At 49.0% G+C, this 19031-nt stretch overlaps 1 protein-coding gene across 2 annotated transcripts; it reads right to left on the reverse strand.

Moving 5' to 3' along the window:
* Positions 1-6675: 6675 nt before the first annotated feature.
* Positions 6676-18589, reverse strand: Kcne1 (potassium voltage-gated channel subfamily E regulatory subunit 1). Of its 2 annotated transcripts, XM_046439265.2 has the most exons (3): positions 18475-18567; positions 11494-11677; positions 6676-9691 (listed from the first exon to the last, which is right to left on the reverse strand). In XM_046439265.2, the coding sequence occupies exons 2-3, from the start codon at positions 11528-11530 to the stop codon at positions 9252-9254; spliced, it is 477 nt and encodes a 158-aa protein (XP_046295221.1). In that variant the 5' UTR covers positions 11531-11677; positions 18475-18567; the 3' UTR covers positions 6676-9251. The 2 variants fall into 2 exon arrangements, with proteins under 2 accessions (XP_046295221.1, XP_046295222.1); XM_046439266.2 differs by lacking the exon at positions 11494-11677 and having other exon boundaries at positions 18475-18589.
* Between the last annotated feature and the right edge of the window lie 442 nt (positions 18590-19031).

A 19031-nucleotide genomic window follows, 5' to 3' on the forward strand; every position in this document is an offset into this window, starting at 1 on the left:
TTACAAATTTAAAGATCTTCTTTCCACATGATCCAGCATTTGGTATTTACCTAAATGAGTTAAAAACTTAGATTCATATGAAAACCTACATATGGATGTTTATGCAACTTTATTCACAATTGTGGCAACTTAGAAGCAACCAAAATATCCTTCCAAGTAGGTGAACAGATAAATAAAGGGTGGCGCATTCAACTGATGGAATATTATTCAGCTTTAAAAAAGAGCTTTCAAGAATGACAGGATATGGAGGAAATCTAAATGTACATCACTCAGGGAAAGAAGCCAATCCATAAAAGCTGCATTCTGTGTAGTTCTGGCCACATGACATTCTGGAAAGGGGGGAAACTTTTGAGATAGTAGAGATCTGTGGCTGAGAAGGTTGGGGCAGTTTGGAGTGATGATGGGTGGAGCATAGGGTATTTTTAGGGCAGAGAAACTACTCTGTATGATATTGTAAAGATGGATAAACATATTGTTCATTTGTCTAAACCCATAGGATGTCCAACACCAAGAGTGAGCCCTAATGTAAACTAGGCACATTGGTGATCACGATGTCAGCGTGGCTTATCAGAAGTAACAAAGGTCCACTCGGGTGGCAGATGCTGATAAGGGGAGAAGTGATGTCTGTGGTGGGATGGGCCTATGGGGAATCTCTGTGCTTTCCTTTAAATTTCACTGTGAGCCTAAAACAGCTTTTTTAAAGGTATTTTAAAAAACAAGAAGAAAAACAAAACCAGTTTGTGAGCCAGATTTGATCTGCTGCTGGAGTCTGTCAGGCTCTGGTCAGGAATGTGCATCCTGCTCCTGTATTCAATGAGAGGGTGGTTGTTGGCAGTGTCACGTTTTCAGCTTCTGTCCCTGGAGTTGAGGGCAGTTCATCCATGGGACGTGCACAGAGTCCAAGTTGCTGTTTGCTCAGTCCGTGTCCAGATACCTTGTGACATCAGCACATGTGTAACCTCCAGGAGTGTGTGTGTGTACATGTGCAGGACCAGCATAAGGCCCCAAAGTCTTGAACCAAGGTATCTTCTCAGAAAGTTGTCATCAAATAATCTCATCTTCCTCCAACTGCATTGAAACATGTTGCCTGCTACGTACTTAATAGAATGGCCAAGTCACAGAAAATGTGATATTTCAGTGCACATACGTGATGTACATGATACTTAAGAGTCACATGAGATGTTGGTGATGAATATCTAAAAACCAAAAACATAAACACAGACAAAAGGACCTCACTTTTTTCTCCCAAAGATCCCGTGAAGGCACACAGAGAAAACATATCCCCCGCCTGGTTTCCTCGGTGGCTCTGTGGGGACCTCCCTCCTTCCTTTTGACTGGTCTCTGTGGTGACGCCTTTGCTACTGGTTGAAAGTCTCTGCAGATTCCTGCCCTGAAGCCCCATCCCAAGGAGGCAGCGTGAGCGGGTGATGAGGTCATCAAGGCCGAGGCTCCTGATGGGCATCAGTGCCATAGAGAGGACTTCCACCTGGGGAGGACGTGAAGATGACCGTGACCAGGGAGCAGCTTCTCCATCCCACTGGGGCAAAGCCTGCTAGGGCATTGACCTTGGGCCTCCAGCTCCCACAGCTCTGAGAAACACACGTGGGCTGTGCTTAAGCCACCAGGCCACCGCAGTATGTGACAGCAGAACAAGTGGGGAAGGCAGCCTTCTTTCCCCCTCCCCGACTGTGTTTTAATGCAGGGTCAGATGGAGCCTGGCCTCAGCGCCTGCACCCATCCCCACTCTCCTGCCTGGAGGGGTTCAGTTTCGCCAGCTCTGGGGACCTGCTTAACAGCAAAAACGTCTGAGTTTTTTTCTTTATCTTCACCTCTCCATGCCATCCCCCAGATATCAGAAAGGCCATCTTTTAAGGTAAGACAGATAGAAAGCTTTGGTCTAGAATGTGCTCAGCAGACAGCCTCTGGCCTGCAGAGAAACCCCCAGGGTTGGCTCCAGAGTCCAGCCCCACATTTGCCGCTCAGGTGCCCGCCCTGCTGCAGGCAGCCCACTTAAAGATTTCTAGGGCAGCCGGTGACAAGACCCCACTTTCCCCCCTCGGTTCTGTTAGCTGAATTCTCTGTGGTCAGCAGCTCTTCTTGGAGGTTCTTCAACACACCTGCTTAGCTAGTTCTTCCCCACTCACTTTTCTCTTACAATAAAGAGCAGAGCTTCTGGGGCTGGGGTTGTGGCTCAGCCATAGAACATTCGTCCAGCAAGAGCGAGGCACTGGGTTCCATCCTCAGTACCACATAAAAATAAATAAATAAATGTCCAACTACAACTAAAAAAAAATTGAGAGAAAAAGAGGAGCTTCTGTTTTCCTGATTCCACCCAGACATTTCACAACCAAGTGACATGGCAGGTGTGTGGCAGGGGTGAGAATACCCGTTGGCAACCTCACTTGAGAAAAGCTACAGTTGGGTTCATAGTAGCAACTTTCATTGGGTGAAAACAGGTCATCTCAACACTTATTAAGTGATTGTTTTGTGCCAAACACTGTTCTGATCCCTTGGCCTGTAATCACTGTAGTAATAGCAGGGAAATAATGTCACCCTCACCTCTAATTCATCTCATCCAGACCCCCAGGACGTGGCCTCATTTGGAAATAAGTTCATTTCAGGTTTAATATGGGTTAATCTGGGTAAGGATCAAGATGAGATGGCCCTGGATTATTGGACCTAAACTCAATGACAAGTATTATAAGAGATAGAAAGCTAAGCATGGCGGCCCACACCTGTGATCCCAGCTGCTTGGAAGGCTGAGGCAGGAGGATAGCAAGTTCAAGGCGATGCTGGGCCACTGAGCAAGGCTCCTTCGGAGTCACCGGAGGCAGCGTGGCCCTGCCTGCCGACAACTTGATTTTTGAATTTCTGGCCTCCAGAACTGGGAGAAAATAAATTTTTGTTGTTTCAAGTCATGGATTTTGTGGTAATTTGTTATGGCAGCCCTAGAAACGGATATCATTTAATTCTTATAGAAAAAATCTGTGTTTAAAGAGGAGTTTGGAAGCCTGGGTTCTTCTCTCTGGGTCTTCCAAGTGTCCCCCACGTTGTGTGCACTGTGGGCTTCATGCTGCCTCAGGCCGTCCATTTTCAAGTGACCTCAGTCCCCTTCCCTGGTCCTGGGGAGCTGCCCGACCCATGGGGCATGGAACTGGCCCCAGTTTGCCTGCCTGCTCTTACCCCCCTTGACCTCTGTGTTTGAAATGCGTCAACGCGTAACTTTGAGGATGAAGTCTCCTCGTGAGTTTTGGATGATAAGCACTGCACTTGCCAAGCCCCTGAAGGGAGCCCCAGGAGACATAGCCCCTGCTGCTCACTCTCTGTCCTGTTCTCCTGACTCCTGGGGAGGCCCTGAGGCCACTGTGCTTGCTGGACAGTTCCATTTGTGATTGGGTTGCTAAGCACGGCCCACACCCAGGTGGCTGTGTGAAGAACAGAGGAATGAGTCGGGGTAGGTGGGAGAGCTCTCCAAGCCCACATGGGGTCCTCTGTACATGGTCATCTAAGCCTTTCTTACCATGGGACCAGGCACAGCTCTTGCTTGTCCTTGAGTGGTGGGCTTCAGTCCCTTGCAATCAGTGGAATTATTCCAGTACCCTACTGTGGGGGCCAAGGATCCTCCTGTCAGTAGGAGGCCTGCCTCCCACCACCCTGCCACTCACTCTGCTCCCAGATATTTTTGGAAATATCTGATATACTTCACCGCTGCTTTACTGACCGCAGGTGGACATACCCAGTGAATTGAGGACCAATGGCTCTAAATCTGTGTCTTTTTGCATCTTCCCTTTACAAGGGAGGAGGGTTCTCCAGTTGGCCACAGCATGCCATATGCTCCTCCTGGGCTGTGAGTGTATGTGACTTATCACCGTGGGTCTCCTCTGTCCAGTGTCGGGCATCTTATACACTTGGCCAGTTCCAGAATCTTACCTAGGCAAGGAACCGCTCCCTTGCTAATGGCGTGAATAGGAGGCGAGAAGAACACTCCCCTGTCCTGCAGTTATTGGAGGAATGTGGAATTCATTCCCCACTCACAGCATGAGTGTCACAGGCCTGGAAGTGCAGGGGATTTAGGTCTGGGTGGAAGATTATTTTCCAGGGGCTGGGAAGGATGGTGAAGTCATTCCTGGAAAGGGGAGGAGTCTGAGCAGGTTCTAGCACAGAAAGAGGGAGAAGGGGTCTCAGAAACCTTCCCAAAAATCTGCCTTGTGACTCCAGGGCCCCTGCTCAGAGGTGGTGCTCCTGCTGATCTTGGAGAAGAGTTCTTTTCTCTGGGTTTCCATCCTCCCCTTTCATAGTAGTATGAAGGGTTGCATGTCTCCTTGAACTTCATGGTTGAACAGAAGTTCAGCCTCCAAGCCACTCAGCTCCTGGTCCAGCCCCTGGCTGGCACCTGCCTGATAACCACCTGCTCAGAGTTCACCGTGCGTTGAAAAATATCCTCAATGTGGCCGCCAGGGGGCAGCCACACCCAGAAGTCCTCCTATGCACAGGTACAGGGACATACAAAATCCAGCATTTTTGGAAATAATCTGATATATTTGGCTACTGCTTTACTGACATCAGATCTACACACTGACCAATGCACTGAGGGCCCAATTGCTCTAAATCTTTCTCGTATTTAGATTTGCTTTATATATCCAATGACTGCATGCTTAAAGAATTTACCAGTCCTTTCCAATCTATTTGGCCAGTGTACTTTCCTTGGTTCTCAAGCCCTCTTAGATTTTGCTTATCTCCCTCAGCCTGATTTACAATTTGTGCCTTACGTGTGCCCAAAGAGAAGCCACCCGCTGATGTGGGTTTAAGATAGCACTCACATGGCTTTGCCTAGTGATTCAAAGATTATGGAATCCGTAACATTCCTCTTGGCCAGCTGATCTCTAACTCTTATAGTGGCTCATATCGAATTGTGAGTGTTCTGAGGGGACCTAAGCTCAAAGGTAAGGCCAGAGGCAGCATTTCAAATCACATCCTTTCTACTTGTAACTGCTTCTTTGTGGCTCCATCTGCTCCTCTTGTTTTTGAGTGACTTGGTTCACATGTTAGATTACTCTGTCTCTAAACAGACACCTGGATGTGCAGCACAGATGATTTTAGGATCATTTTTGAGAATAAACTGCCTGATATCTCATTTAAAATTTATTGGCTTGAATAAAGTCAACAAACTCAAGTCTCTTTCCCCGTAAGGTTCACAAGTCTTTGCTCTTGCGGCCAAGAGCGATTAGCTTTCTATGCACTGTCCTGCCGGTCCTTTCTGCACCCAGGAGTCCTTGGCTGATGAGGCACGTGGAGGAGGGTGAGGGCTGGAATTAAGGAAGCAGAGAGTAAGCCAGCTTTCTGCTTAAAGCAACCAGTGACCTTGGATGTGTCCTTGAACCTTGCCCAGCATCTGTTTTCCCCACCAGTGTTTGGCTGACCTTCACAGAGCTCTTCAAAGCCAGCTCTCCAGGGAATTGCAGGCCACATATCTATTCTAGAGAAGTTTAAAGCCGCTCCTGCAGTCAGGCCACAGTGCCCCAGCAGAGGGGGGAGAGGTGTTCTTCTTGATGGCTAGTTCATGCCAATCCATGGCAGTCCTGGCTCCCGTGGGAAGGCCAGAAACCCAATTCATCTGCATACAGAGTGGACCCACCTCTTCAGGACCGATTCCAGATGAGACTCTACAGGAGCAAAATCAGAGTCGTAATGTCCTCACCTATGGTGACAACGAGGGGCCTGATATCTGAATGAGAGACTCTCATGGTATCAGATGAGGACAACCTGATAAGGGATTTCATTAGGGGACTGTGACCAGAGGGTCCCTGGCCAAAGACATGCTTGGGGAAGTGCCTACTACCACCATGGCTGGGCAGGGTCCCTTCTCTGATTCTGCTCTCGCTTTCTGTATTAGTCTGTTTTCTGATGCTATAACAAAATACCTGAAGTTGGGTAACATAAGAGACTTATGTAACTCAGTTTTGGAGGCTGAAAGTCCCAAGATCAAGTGGCCTCCTCTGTGTGGCTTCTGGTAGAGGACCCCTTGGCTGTGTCACCTGGTGGGTGGCATTATGCCAGTAGTGCAGTACAGCAGGAGAGATCACCCACCAATCTTGGTCCTTTGTAACATGCCTTCTTGTGGGAACTAACTAGTTCCCCTGAGAACTACATCAGTCCTTCTGAAGACAGTGTCTCCAGTGAGCTAACCAACCCTCTTCTTCACCAACCACCACACCAAGGACATGGCTTCCAACACTCCAACACTTGGAGGAAACATCACCTCCAAACCACAGCACTTTTTACCTGGAGGGCCCCAGGGCTGACTGGGTGCTGTTCTTTCTCTTTGAAACACATCATTAATCAGCGATTTGGGGGCAGAATTTAGGTTAAGGTCATTTTTTTCTTTTTTGGCTCACATGGTTTTAAAAATTAACTGCCAATAGGTAAAAATCAGATTTCATAGCCTCCCTTACAAAATGGGCACTCTCCCGTTGGCCATGGTCCCCTCTGGGGCTTAACTTCTGTGCCTTCTATCTGCAGGCACACCTCGAGGGGGGACGTTTCTCTGTGTGCTGTGGACAGAGTGTTCTACCCACAGGTGACCTCAAGACTTTGGGGCTACTCTCTCAGAGCCCCCCAAGAACTGTTACCATCTTCTAAAAGCATCAGACAGATATTAAAAGAACACACAGAAGATCATGATGAAAGACTTTAATTTCTTTTTCAAAATCGTATTAATACAGCACAAAACCACGGTCATCCTATCCAATGGACCCGTGAAATATTACATGCAAAATAGTCATTGAGATTTCGTTAAAATCACTCAGAACAGCACCTGGCACACGGCAAGCACTTGATGTACGTGAATACAAATTTAAAATGTAAGCATTTGAAATGTGGCTCAATTCACCCCTGCCCCCCCCACACACACCTTTCCCCCTCCCTGTGTAAGCTCAGCGGGGAGAGGAGGGAGACGGAGTTAAAGGGTGTGTGGTCAGGGGAGTGGGTGTGATGCCTGGATCTTCAAGGGCGGAAGGACTAAAGCCCCCAGGTCTCCCCGTGCCTTGAAAGGCCCAGGAATCCCAGTCGGGACGTGAACTGGTGACACGGAGCGTCTGTACGTCTGTACTATCAAGGGCTCACGCTGCCAGTCACAAGTGTTCTGGGACCCTCTCCAAACTCCATTCCTTCTGTCTGGGCAACACGAATCCATCTGAACCAGGGTCTGGCTCACACAGGGGCCATGAGCTGCCAGCAGCCGTAGCTGGGCTCCAGTGGCCCAGAGCCCCCAGAGGACAGCAGGCCAAATGTCGCGTCCCTGCGTGTTTGGGGTTGGGGAGGATCCTGGCTTCACTCAGGATTCTGAAAGACTCTGGGACCCAAAGATTCACACATCCAAGGACGGTAGTAACTCAGGCTGACCCAGGCCAGGGTTCTGCCCCGGGGGGGGGGGGGGGGGTTGCCCCAGGCACTCACAGGGGAGTCCTGTTGATTATGTGCCACAAGGACTGGAACTAGGCAGGGCCACATTTGTCTGAGGATGGTCGCTCATGCTTATGTGCTGCTTCTCGTTTGTTACATCCGGGTTTTTTAAAATTATGTTTTACTTAAATGTTCCATAGTCTCCAGGAAAGCCGAGGCAGGGGAGACTTCAGGATGTCACAGGGCAGAGGACCCCATGCTACAGCTGGAGAAGGCTGACCCCCAGGACACTGCTTCCTCTGTGACTTTCTGAGGAAGATGGCACTAGTGGAGGCCTAGCAGGTACACCCCCTCCATCCATCCCTACCCCAGCTCTTGTCTGCAAGGAAGGGTGTGAGGGTGGCCCTGTCCCTGGGGATGGGAGGGAGGCGCAGCCCAAGTTGCCTAGGGCTGCAATAACCAAGTGCCCCAAGCTGGGGGCTGGACAGACAGGCAGGGTCTGCCTCAAGCTCTGGAAGATTGAAATTGAAGTGTGGGCAGGGCCAGGCGTCCAGTGACACCTGTAGGGGGGATTCTTCCTTGTCCCTCCCCAGCTCTGTCAAGGCCATCCATCCTTGGTGGTCCTTGGCCTTTAGCTGCACGGTTCCAATGTCTGCCTCTGTCACCCCATGGCATTCTCCCTGGGTCTATCCAGGTTTCCCTCTTCTGAGAACTCCAGTCATATTGGATTAGGACCCACTCCAATGACCTCATCTTTCCAAAGGTCACCTTCACAGGTCAGGGGGTGGGTAGGACACCAGTATATCTTTTGGGAGGCCACAAAACAGTCAGTTCATCACCAATGATCCTGCCACCTCGGCCCACGTGTTGCAATGCCCACACCCACTCCTCCCCCCTAGGCTCCTCGGGGTGGGGGACACCTCTCCATCCAACTGAGCACCTTCCCCTTGGTATATATTCTGAAGGGGGCATTTTTTCTCCTCTCTCTCAGTCCTATAGGAAGCAGGTTTCCTTCCAGACTGAGACATGTGCATGGGAAATGTGTGTCTGCGTCTGTGACACTGTGTGCTGTGTCTGTGTTTTGGGGAGGGGCACTTGGAGGGCGGATGGGTGGAGGGGAGAAGTGGGAGATGAGAGGGTCATAGGAGGATAGAGCCACAGTCGTGAGCCCAAAAGTGACAGAAACAGAAGGAAACTGAGCTGTGACAAACACAGGAACATGGCGCCCTTGGCGGCAGCCCTGTGAGGTTGGGCATGAGGGGGACACTGACTCTGTGCTTCAACAGAGACCCACGTGGCCCTGGCTGAAGGGGGAGTAGAGTTAAGTTCTTTTCGATGAACACCGATTAGAGGGTGGCTCAGGAGGGTGCGAGCTCCTGCTTCAGGGCCAGGCCCAGGCCCCAGACCCTTCTTCCGCCCTCTGAGAGTAGCCTGTTCTTCCCAGACAAAGCTGCTCAACACCTGTCCATGTCCCAGTTGCTGAGAAGGGGGACAAGGACAGTGGAGGGCATGTCTTTCCTTTCCAAGAATTACCTGGAAACTGCACGCGTCACCTCCCCTTCTCCAGGCCAGACGGAGTCATGTGACCTTGCCAGCAGCCTGGGCCTGTGGGACTAGCCGCCCACACCCCTGGAAGGCCGCTGTGTCAGGGATTCTGCAGGATTCGACAAGGCAGCCAGGATTCTGGGGAATAATTGACGGTCTATTTCGATTTTAGAAAAAAGAGTGTCATTAATCCACCCTGCACCCCTAAAAGAGCAAAAGAAATCCAATGGCACCCAGACAAAAAGGAATATGAGAAAACTCAGATTGTCGTGGGGGCTTGTCCCGCGCTAACTAGGCTGTGGGGCTCACGGGGAAGGCGGCAGCCCAGGCAGGTGTGCGTTGGGCTGCTCCACGGCCAGCTGGTTCTCGACGACGTAACACGCTCTGCAGCTCTCCAGAACCCGGGCCTGGAAGAGGGCCTTGTCCTTCTCCTGCCAGGAGTCCGACTCGATGTACACGTTGAACGGGTCGTGTGAGTGCTCCAGTTTCTTGGAGCGGATGTAGCTCAGCATGATGCCCAGGGTGAAGAAGCCGAAGAAGCCCAGCACCATGAGGATGTAGAGCGCGGCCAGCTGGCTGTCGTCGCGGGCGGGAGCCCTGCGGGCCAGGCTGGACGCGTTGATGCCCTGTTGAACTAGCTCCCGCCACAGCGTGGTCAGATAGGGCATCACCACCGTGGAATTAGACAGGATCATCTGGGCTTCCAGGTTCCACTGCTGGACCGAGAACTTCCCAGGCAAACTTCCTGAAAGAAAGATGCAACCTGACATCAAAGATCCACCGGTCACACCCACGCCCGTGCACACATGGCACACGAGTCTCTAAAATCTCCGTGACAGAGATGAGCAGACATGCTCCTCAGGCCACAGCGTGTGTCCCTTGGGTCTGCACCGTGCCCTTTGTTGATGGATCAGTTGGTAAGTCAATTCCCTTTATTTCCTTATCCCCCACACAGGTGACCACTGGCCTGAGTTCCATTAGTACGTTTTGTCGTCGATCCTGGATTGTGTATATGTGTGCATTTTAGTTGGCATAAATAGTATTGGGTTCCGTGTCTCAGTGGGTCTCTCTTTTCCTTCACCATTGTGTTTTTATGCATGCTCATGCTGCTCTATGTGAGTGTGTGTTCCCTTAAATTCAGCTATTGCACAGACTCTGTGAACACTCACTTCTCTGCTCACCGCCCCAGAGATGGACACCTCTGTGGCCACAAACTCCATAAACAAAGGAAAGACAAATGTCCTTACCCTTGTCCTCTTATGGGCCTGAAAAAAGTCACATTTCATACAACTAGATCCTGGAGACTGAATGACTCATCAGACTGAGTTACTGTCATGGCGCCCTAGGGAGCAACGAGCAATGGGTGGCTGCTGAGGTTTGAAGTGTTACCCCCAAAGTCCCTCCTTTGGAAATCTGCTCCCCACTGCAACAGTGTTGAGAGGCAGGACGTTTAGGAAGCGGATGTCATGAAGGCAGAGCCAGAACTCATTTGTGGATTGAGGGGTCCTCTCTGGCAGGCTTGCTCTGTCCAACCAAGGGATGCCCTCCACCATGTTTAGGGACAGCACAAGGCCCTCACCACATACTGAGCTCATGCTGGCACCAGAACCTTCCCAGCCTCCGGGATCATGAGCTAAATAAACCTCTATTCTTTATACATTACTCTGTATGCAGTTCTAGCCACAGGAAACAGACCACAGTGGTCTATGGCACCATGGACATCTCTCTAGGGACAGCCTTGTTCATTTGCATGGGACCTACCCCATCCCGTGGAAGCCTTTGGAATAAGCTGTCAGAGTCCACTGAAGCTCCTCTCCAAGAGGCCGGTGGAGCAGCCTGTGCTGTCTTCCCTTTTCTGCCCACTGTCCTCCACTGGAAGGCTTAGCATGGCCGTGTAAGCCTTCCATTGACGCTGCACACCAATATGCCCGGGATGGCTGTCAACCTCAGAAGCCCAGGTCTAGGTCTGCAGAGTAGACCCAGAGCTCCATTTTCATAAAATTGGCTAATTTAAATATAAACACTGAAGCCAGCACCAGGTGAAGACATTTTGCCTCTTTCCAAGGCCCCTCTTGCTCTATCCATCCCTGAAATGTGGACGTACCTTAGAGTCCACTGGTCTTCTCAGTCCACTCTTTCCCTGGATGATCACACCCTCTCCTTCAGGTTCACTCACCTGACCTGGACCCTGGTCTCCCTTCTAGCCAAATCTCCAATGACCCACCAGGGGCCAACCGCATCCTGCCTCAGTAGGCCGAATGGCAATATTATCAACCCCCAAATCTGAGTCACCCTCATGGCAAATCTCATCATCTCAGTGCCCAGGTTGAAGGCCTTCCTCGGCTCTGCACCTTCAGAGGAATGCCTCCTTGTTTGTGTGGACAGAGGCCTTAAATTCCAGGGGCTTCCCTTTGCTCTTCAGCTCCACTGTCACCATGGTGCCCAGACACCATGCCCTTGACCCCTGGTGCCTTGTGGATCCTGCAAACCTCCTTCATCTTTCTGTGCCTCAGCTCACATTGGCTCTCCTGAAATTGTGATACTCACGCTTGGCCTGTGAGACTCCTTCATGGTGCCCTCTCATGCTTTCCAATTCAGCTCTCCTTCCTGAAGCCTCCTCTGATGTATGGGGCTAGCTCAGCAACACCCCAGCACGCTCCTTCCCAACTGCATCGCAAAGAGGCTCTCTAGGCCCCTCACTCTGTCCCCCGCAAGATCTTTAGCCTGGTACCTGGCACATAGAACACAAGATCTGCCAGGAAAGTTGTTGAGTGGAAGCCACGGGAACTTAATACCTTTCCCTGAGTGGGGCCTGATTCCTTAAAACCCACTTAAAATAGTTAATAGATGCCAAGGAGCTGGCTTCAGAGCATGAGCTATCTCCCTTTTCAAGAATGGAAATGATCTCCCACCCCAAACAACCCGAGAGCATGCACAGAGATGCAGAAAGAGCTGAGGCTTTGGGATGGCCCCTCCAGCCCCAGGTTTGGATCCTGGCCCTGCTACCTCCTGGCCACAGGATCCTGGATGGGTTCCTCAGGTGTGCCTTTCCCCTTAGTAAAAGAGGAAGAAACATCACAGCTATCTGTGGGCTGCTGGATCATTGATACAGCATGATGACCCTACATTGGGCACAAAGTGTGACACTTTGTGGTCCCCAGTATGGGACTGTTTGTTTTTCTACCTCGTTAAGAAATTACAGCCCAAGGATTTGGGGTTTGATGCTAGGCTTCCCCATGGCTGACCACTGCGGCTCTCTTCTTTACTTATGGAGAGACTGGTCTTGAATGAGAAGTGACGATGGCTTGTGACTTTCTGACTGCTAGGCTTCTGAGTTTGTGCACAGAGGCTTATTAGGGGTAGTACAGCTGTGTGGGCTTAGGAGACACCAGTCACTGATTCTTACACAAAGTAGACATTTATCCCTCGTCTGATAACAGATCCAAACTCGATGCTCCACAATTTCTTCTTAAATGACTTGGAGCCACATAAGACTGCATAGAACCCTACTCCAGAAAAGAACAGGCCTTGAATTGATGATATGTTGTTATTTCCAAAACCCAGAGTGACCACAATTGGCAAATAATTCTGCTACCAATTACTATTAGGAGGTTCTTATAGCTTAATGACCACATGGGAGTAGACTATGGCAGGGGACATTAAGAGCCCAAATGTTAATTGGTTTAGAACCAATAACTCCACACAGCAAATTAACTCAAGAGTAACTTCTGTATTTAATTCATACTGGTGGATTTACTGAGAAGACTCATTACTTAAAACCAGATGGAATTTTCTAGGGCCCGAGGAAGCAACCAGAAACGTCTGCTTTGGAAATCTCCTGGACCTGGGCCTTATTCTAAGGTGGTAGGTTCAAGCTTCAATATGCTTTAGAAGATTGGGTTCAAATGCAGATTACTGGACTCCTCTGCTTCCAGAGTGTCAGGAGGTCCCGGACAGGGCCTGAGAATTTGCATTTCAAACACATTCACGGGCAGTGGTGCTGTTGCTGGTCAGTGCTGGTCAGGAGACCATGCTTGGTATCCTACTGGAATCCCCTGTGGCACTCCAAGTGCTGCCTGGATCCCACCTCCAGAGACTTGAAATAGGTCCATCTGAATTCCTGCCAGGCAATGGGACTTTTCAAGACCATTCTGCTACGGTTTGAATGTGTCCCTTGAATTGGACACTTAATCCCTAAGACAACAGTCTTAGAGGTGGGATCTTTAAGAAGTGATTGACTAGCATGGATTCATGCCTTATCTTGGGGGCAGGTTTCTAATAAAAGAATGAGTTTAAGACTCTCTCTCTCTCCCCATATCTATTTCTCTTTCTCATGCCCCACTTCCCTTCTGCCTCCCATCATGGGGTGCATAGAAAAAAGGCTGTCTGCCAAATGTGAATCCCTTGACCTTGGACTTCCCACTTCCAGAACTGAAAGAAACAAACCTCTATTCTTTATATATTACTCAGGCTCAGGTATTCTGTTATAAGAGCACAAAACAGACTGACATCCCTCCAAGTGATCCCTGTTTGCAGCCAAGACTAAGGGCCTCTGGGCTGTGGTGTGGCACCTTAGAAAATTGACCACTCAGTCCTTTGTGCTGCAGAGTACCTGGAAGAATCTTCTAAGAATGCAGAACGTGATTTCACTGCCTAATTTTTTAAATCTCATTTGTTTTCCAGATCTTTCTTATTCTTGTGTACCTTTGATGTCTGAACTGAAGTTTCCTGAGAGAAATTCTGGCCTTCACTGTACCCCCATCTGCCCCCATCCTAATGCACACCGGTAACTTAAGTGATTATTAACCTGTCAGAGCTTTATGACAGACCAGAAACAACTACTTTTCAGAAAGCAACTCTGCAGTAAAATAAATAAATAAATAAATCTTTTCTTTCTTATATTTATCACATTGCTTTTGCTAAATGCCCTCTGTACCCCAAAGCCTGCAGGCTGAGTCACTGAGGTATTTGTGTAATGTGTCTTCAAATGAGCCGGGCAATGTCATCCTAACAGTCAGCATGGTGTAAATGACACAGAAGCCAATCTGCCTGCCATTAGGGAGAGCTTGTGTCTGATTCTCCAAGTTCACACTCCATATAATGTCAAAGCCATGGCCCTGGAATCAGACTGCTGCACTCAAATGAATCTGGAGAGTGACTAATCCAACAGTCTTATAAGGCAGGGCTTATAGAGGATAGAGCACTTGCCCAAGGTCATCTCTCTTATCAAAGATACGTGTGAAATCTAATATGTTGGGTCTTGATTCACATTTTATTTGTATAGAAAAAGGAGTACCTAAAACCTTGTAGAAAGGGGACAGACTAGTTAGGCTCAGAGTAACTGAGAAATCAGCCACTTTATCTGGTGAAATTGGATCTCACAATTGAGTATTCCCATGGGCAGATAGGGGAGGCCTGGATGTCAGAGCCAGATACCTAAATATGCCACCTGCAGTTGTCCCATGCCCACCCCTCCACACCCCAGCCCCAGCCCCCAGAGAGAACCATGGCTTGTGTAACTTGCACAGTGAGTAAGGGGCTTCCCGCCCTTCCTGGTGGGAAGCAGTAGCAACAAGAGCCAGGGATGTCCAGCTCCATGCAAATCCAGCTGTATGCTCAGCCTGTGCTGAACATTCTCAAACTGGGTCTTGTTGGGTCCAGAAAGAGGCGAATTTCTACAAATTTCTGCATCTGCCTAGATTGGAGGCATGCATGGGCACAGCTCCAATCAAGCGAGTGCACTTTTGTTGTTATTGTTCCTTTTCTTAAAATCATGGGCCCAGAGCTGCTGATGTGCTTGAGATCACTCAGAACACAGGGCTCTGGGCAGCTGCACTGAACCAACAAGCTGCAACGGAGCCCACGTGGACACTCGGGGTGAAGGGGGCAGGGGTGTGGCCTTGCTGTTTCCAGCATGTATCACCTACATGCACACATTTCTCCCACATGCTCTGGCTCGGTCGCCTATCAGTACTGATAACAGCCTAGAAGTTTCCAGAACAGAACTGGCAACTGTCCTTTTTTAAGCACATACTGCCTGGGTGGGGCTTCCACGGCTGATTCCCAGCCTTCTTCCAGGAGCGCTAGATTCTGTGGGCAGGCAGGGGAGGCCTGGATGTCAGAGCCAGAGAGAACTCAGGGATACGATGTGCAGCCCTGCTCAGTCCTGGGTGAAACACACAGTCCCTCCTAGGTAGAACAGGAACAGCATTCCTGAAGGGTTTCCTCGAAAGAGCAGTCTTAAGTAAGACTGAAAGACCCAGCTTTGAGATCATTTTGCTATGGGCCAGGCTATATGGGCAACGACAAACAGACTCCATTTTGCCCTGAGACTCCACGTCATGTAAGACATGCTTCTCCCATGGAAAACCCCACCCTCTGTACCCATCCACAGTTCTTAGCGTGTTTGGCAACACAAAATGATAATTCTTATACAATGTAAAAATGTTCTCTCTTTGGTTCCCGTTTTTCTTGGACAAGGTACCCTGTCAGAGATATTAGTAAAGAATTAAAGTACAAATTCTTTAACTTGTACACAACTAGGGACTTTGTGGCCCACTCCCTTTTCTGCTTATGATTTTAGATCTCATGACATTTGCTTATGGTTTTGATTCATAGCAACAGCAACTTATGCTTTAATATGGGTTTGGACTATAAAAGGTGTACTCAAACCCCAGGAGGGGGTTGAAGGGTGTAGACTTGCAGTCTACCCCTTGACCCACCAGCTGGTGGATTCATACCACTGGCTGGTGAATAAAGTTTCATCTCCTGCTTTAAGATTGACTCTGTGATTTATTGCAATCTCACCTTAACAATTTGGCCTTGGATTGAGGAAGCAGAATGAGGGTAAAAAGCAATTATGGATAAGCCTAATTTGTGTGAATATGATCTTATCTGAGTCAAGAATTCGGAGTCCACTTTTCTTGGAAGCAACTGTTCATTGTTTTGTCTTTATCACAACCTTATGTCTGAATTCTAGAAACATGCTGTACTTATCTCCTCGTAGGAAAGAAGATACCCAGGGCCACCAGGGTCTTCCAGACAGAGACTGGTGTCTTTGTGTTCCAGCCTTCCCTTCTCCCTGGAGTCATAGGGTCTCTAGGGCGGCCAGGGTCTCTCAAGAGATTAGGAGTGAACCATGCAGAGGCACAGAATCACACAATCAATGTCACAGAAATCAGTGTCCACATGGATGAGAAAGGTGTTTTCTGCTACCACCTGGCTGGGCATGGGCTGTGGCCCTTGAGTCTCTCTCTATTACCAGGAGCCTCCCAGACCTCTTCCTGGGTGATAGACAGGGAGCTTGGAGTTTGAGGAATGGAAAACAAGGAATGCCCAGGAAGTTCAGCCAGGGCACCAATGAGAGGGACCCAGGCAGCCTCCATATGGGAAGAGAGTAAGCACTCTAGGCAGAGAATGGATGACAGCTAAAATCACTTATAAGGAGGACAGACAGAAATCTTATGTTCAGTTAAATAAATAAATCCAGGGAGCCCCACCTTCCTCATTTGAAAAGTGGGAATAATAAAATCTAACCTGATTACATATGGCAGGTTTTGTGCAACATAAAAAAATTCCACCACCTCTTCCTTTTGCCCGCCAAAATCCTAATCTGCTTGTTAGAATTCTGCTTGTCCTTGGAAAGCCTGCTTCTAAGTCAAACTATAAGTGAGCCCCATTTAGACTCCCCTCCCTGCTTTGGCCCCTCACAGAGCCTGGTTTTCCCACAACACTGATCATATTCTAACTTGTATTGGAATAATTTATAGATGTGTTTGGGCATTTCCTTCTGGGAGCCTGAAGATCAGACTCTCTTGTTCACGTATGCCCCCCACCCCAGCACCCAGAATATTTCAATAAGGGTTTGCTGAGTTAAATGGGAATGCAAAAGTAGATTCAATACCACTACAGTGGGAATGAGAGGGTGGATAATTTGTAAAGTACAGTATACTCTGGAAATAGACTATAGGGTAGTCACAAGAAAACTTCTCACAATGCAGTTTGCTTTGCATGTGAAAATGTATAATATTAAAATGTATAATATTTATTTCTTCATATTATTATTTATTTTGCATATTAAAATTTATATTATCCATATAGTCACATATATATCTGCAATCCACCTTATTCCTAAAGAAGTTTGAGGCAGTCAGAAATTGGTGATGGTAGAATACAATTTTCATCCCCACCCCAGTAACTCTTACCTTACTTTCCTTTTCTTTTTTCCGTAGTATTTATCACCTGCTATATAAATATAGTTTTCTTAATTATTATGTCTGTTGTTTGATGTTTGTCTTTCTCATCAAAATATAAGCTTTTGAGGACACGGATCTTTGCAGGCATTGTTCCTCATTTTCTCCCCAGTGACTAGAACAGAGACTAGCATATGGTGGGGGTGCAATAAACATTCATCAAATGCAGGCATGCATGAATGCATACGGGTTCCTTTCAACTACCACAATGACCCAAACTGTGCGGGGAACTGTCTCATCCTCAGTAACTTAAAGTGAATCATCGAGTCCCTCTGAGATCTTCAAAGTGCACCTTATTTTTAAAAGGATTCCCTTTCTGAGCACCTGTCTTAGGCTAGCCACACCTCTGATCTTAAGACTGTCATCTGGGGACACACAAAGGCCTTTCTCAGACAGACCTTGGCTGCTCTGATGGACAGCACCCAACACAGCGGAGAAGGCAGAAAGAAGGCTTTGACCCCGAGTCACAGCTGCCTAGAAACTTACTCATCACACCACCACAGGTGAGCTCTGCAAAGTTCCCATCACCCTAACCATAAATGACAGCTACAGTTACCTACAGGGTCTTCCTTAATGGAGCTGGGAGCTCTTAATCTAAATGTGGACTCAAGTGAGCTATCAACTCGCTTGCAGCAATCTGAAAAACCCGGAGGGCCATGGATCATGTTAATGCATCAGACACCTACATACATGGGGCTCTTTGGTCAGCTTTCTTCTAAAAATTCTCAGTTGTCCCCATCACAACCATCAAGGTCGGCAGATATCAGTCATGCTCTCTGTGCTCCATGCCTTTTCCCCTGAGAGAACCTTCCCAGTCCAATAAGTAAACAAATAAAATAAATTAAAAAGTTTCTTCCTTTGAGGCCGCTATGTATTCAAGTATTGCTGAGCTGGAGGCCTCTCTTTGAAACAAAGTGAGGATTGGGATGGTGGGTGGTTTTAATTTTCTTTTGATGCTTTTAGGTATTTTCCAAATTTTCTACAAGAATGCCTATAACTTTATAATTATGGAAAAAATGTTTGTTGCTCTACGGTGGTGACATGTTTTCCTATGCCTTTGTTTTATAAGTAAGTGAAGACAGGCGGAGAGAAAGGAAGGGAGTGAGAGGCTGAACCGGGCATTGAATCTCCCACTGCAGAGATCCGGACGCCTCTGGCCTGGGGCACGAGCTGTGCGTCCCGGGACTGAGACGAAGTCCAGGGAGCCCCGGTGGGGTCCCCACTAAGACATCTGCGCACGGAGAGAAGTGCCGGGAGGCAGGAACCCCTGACTTACCCGGGTCTGAGGCGCCAGAGAGCTGGGCGTGAGCCGAGTCCGCGCTTGGACCGAGTGCCGGGTCCCGGACTGGCGAGCCTGGGGGTGGCTCCCAGTAGGGCCAGCGCGGCGGGGCGGGCGGGGCCTCCCGAGCCGGAGGGCATCCAGCGAGCTCCGCCCCGCAGAGTCAGGGATCCGCGGGCGACCCCAGCCCAGCCCCGCCCAGCCCAGCTTTCTGCACCCTGCGCCCCAGCCCAACGCCGCGGTGCGCGGGGATCGCACGGGGTAGGCTCAGGGCTGGCAGAAAGTCTGCAGAATCCAGAGATAGACGGAAAAATCTTCCTAGTGTGGGAGTTTGGGATTAGCAGGGAAGAAGCCGCCACAGCCAAGAAAAATGCCCCCTGGATGACCCCCATCCACACACCACCAGCCGCGCGCCTGGAAAAACACCTCTTCACGCGTCTCCGAACGGAATCGCTCAAAGATCGCTCAGAACCCCGCCAGACTCCTTTTAGCTTTATCCCGCAACCCCAGTTGTGGCTTTGAACCCATTCAGCAAACATCCATTGAGCACCTAC

Source organism: Marmota monax, unplaced genomic scaffold (assembly GCF_021218885.2).
Source record: "Marmota monax isolate L192 unplaced genomic scaffold, Marmota_monax_Labrador192_F-V1.1 WCK01_AAM20220418_F8-fsc00125, whole genome shotgun sequence".
NCBI lineage: Eukaryota > Metazoa > Chordata > Mammalia > Rodentia > Sciuridae > Marmota > Marmota monax.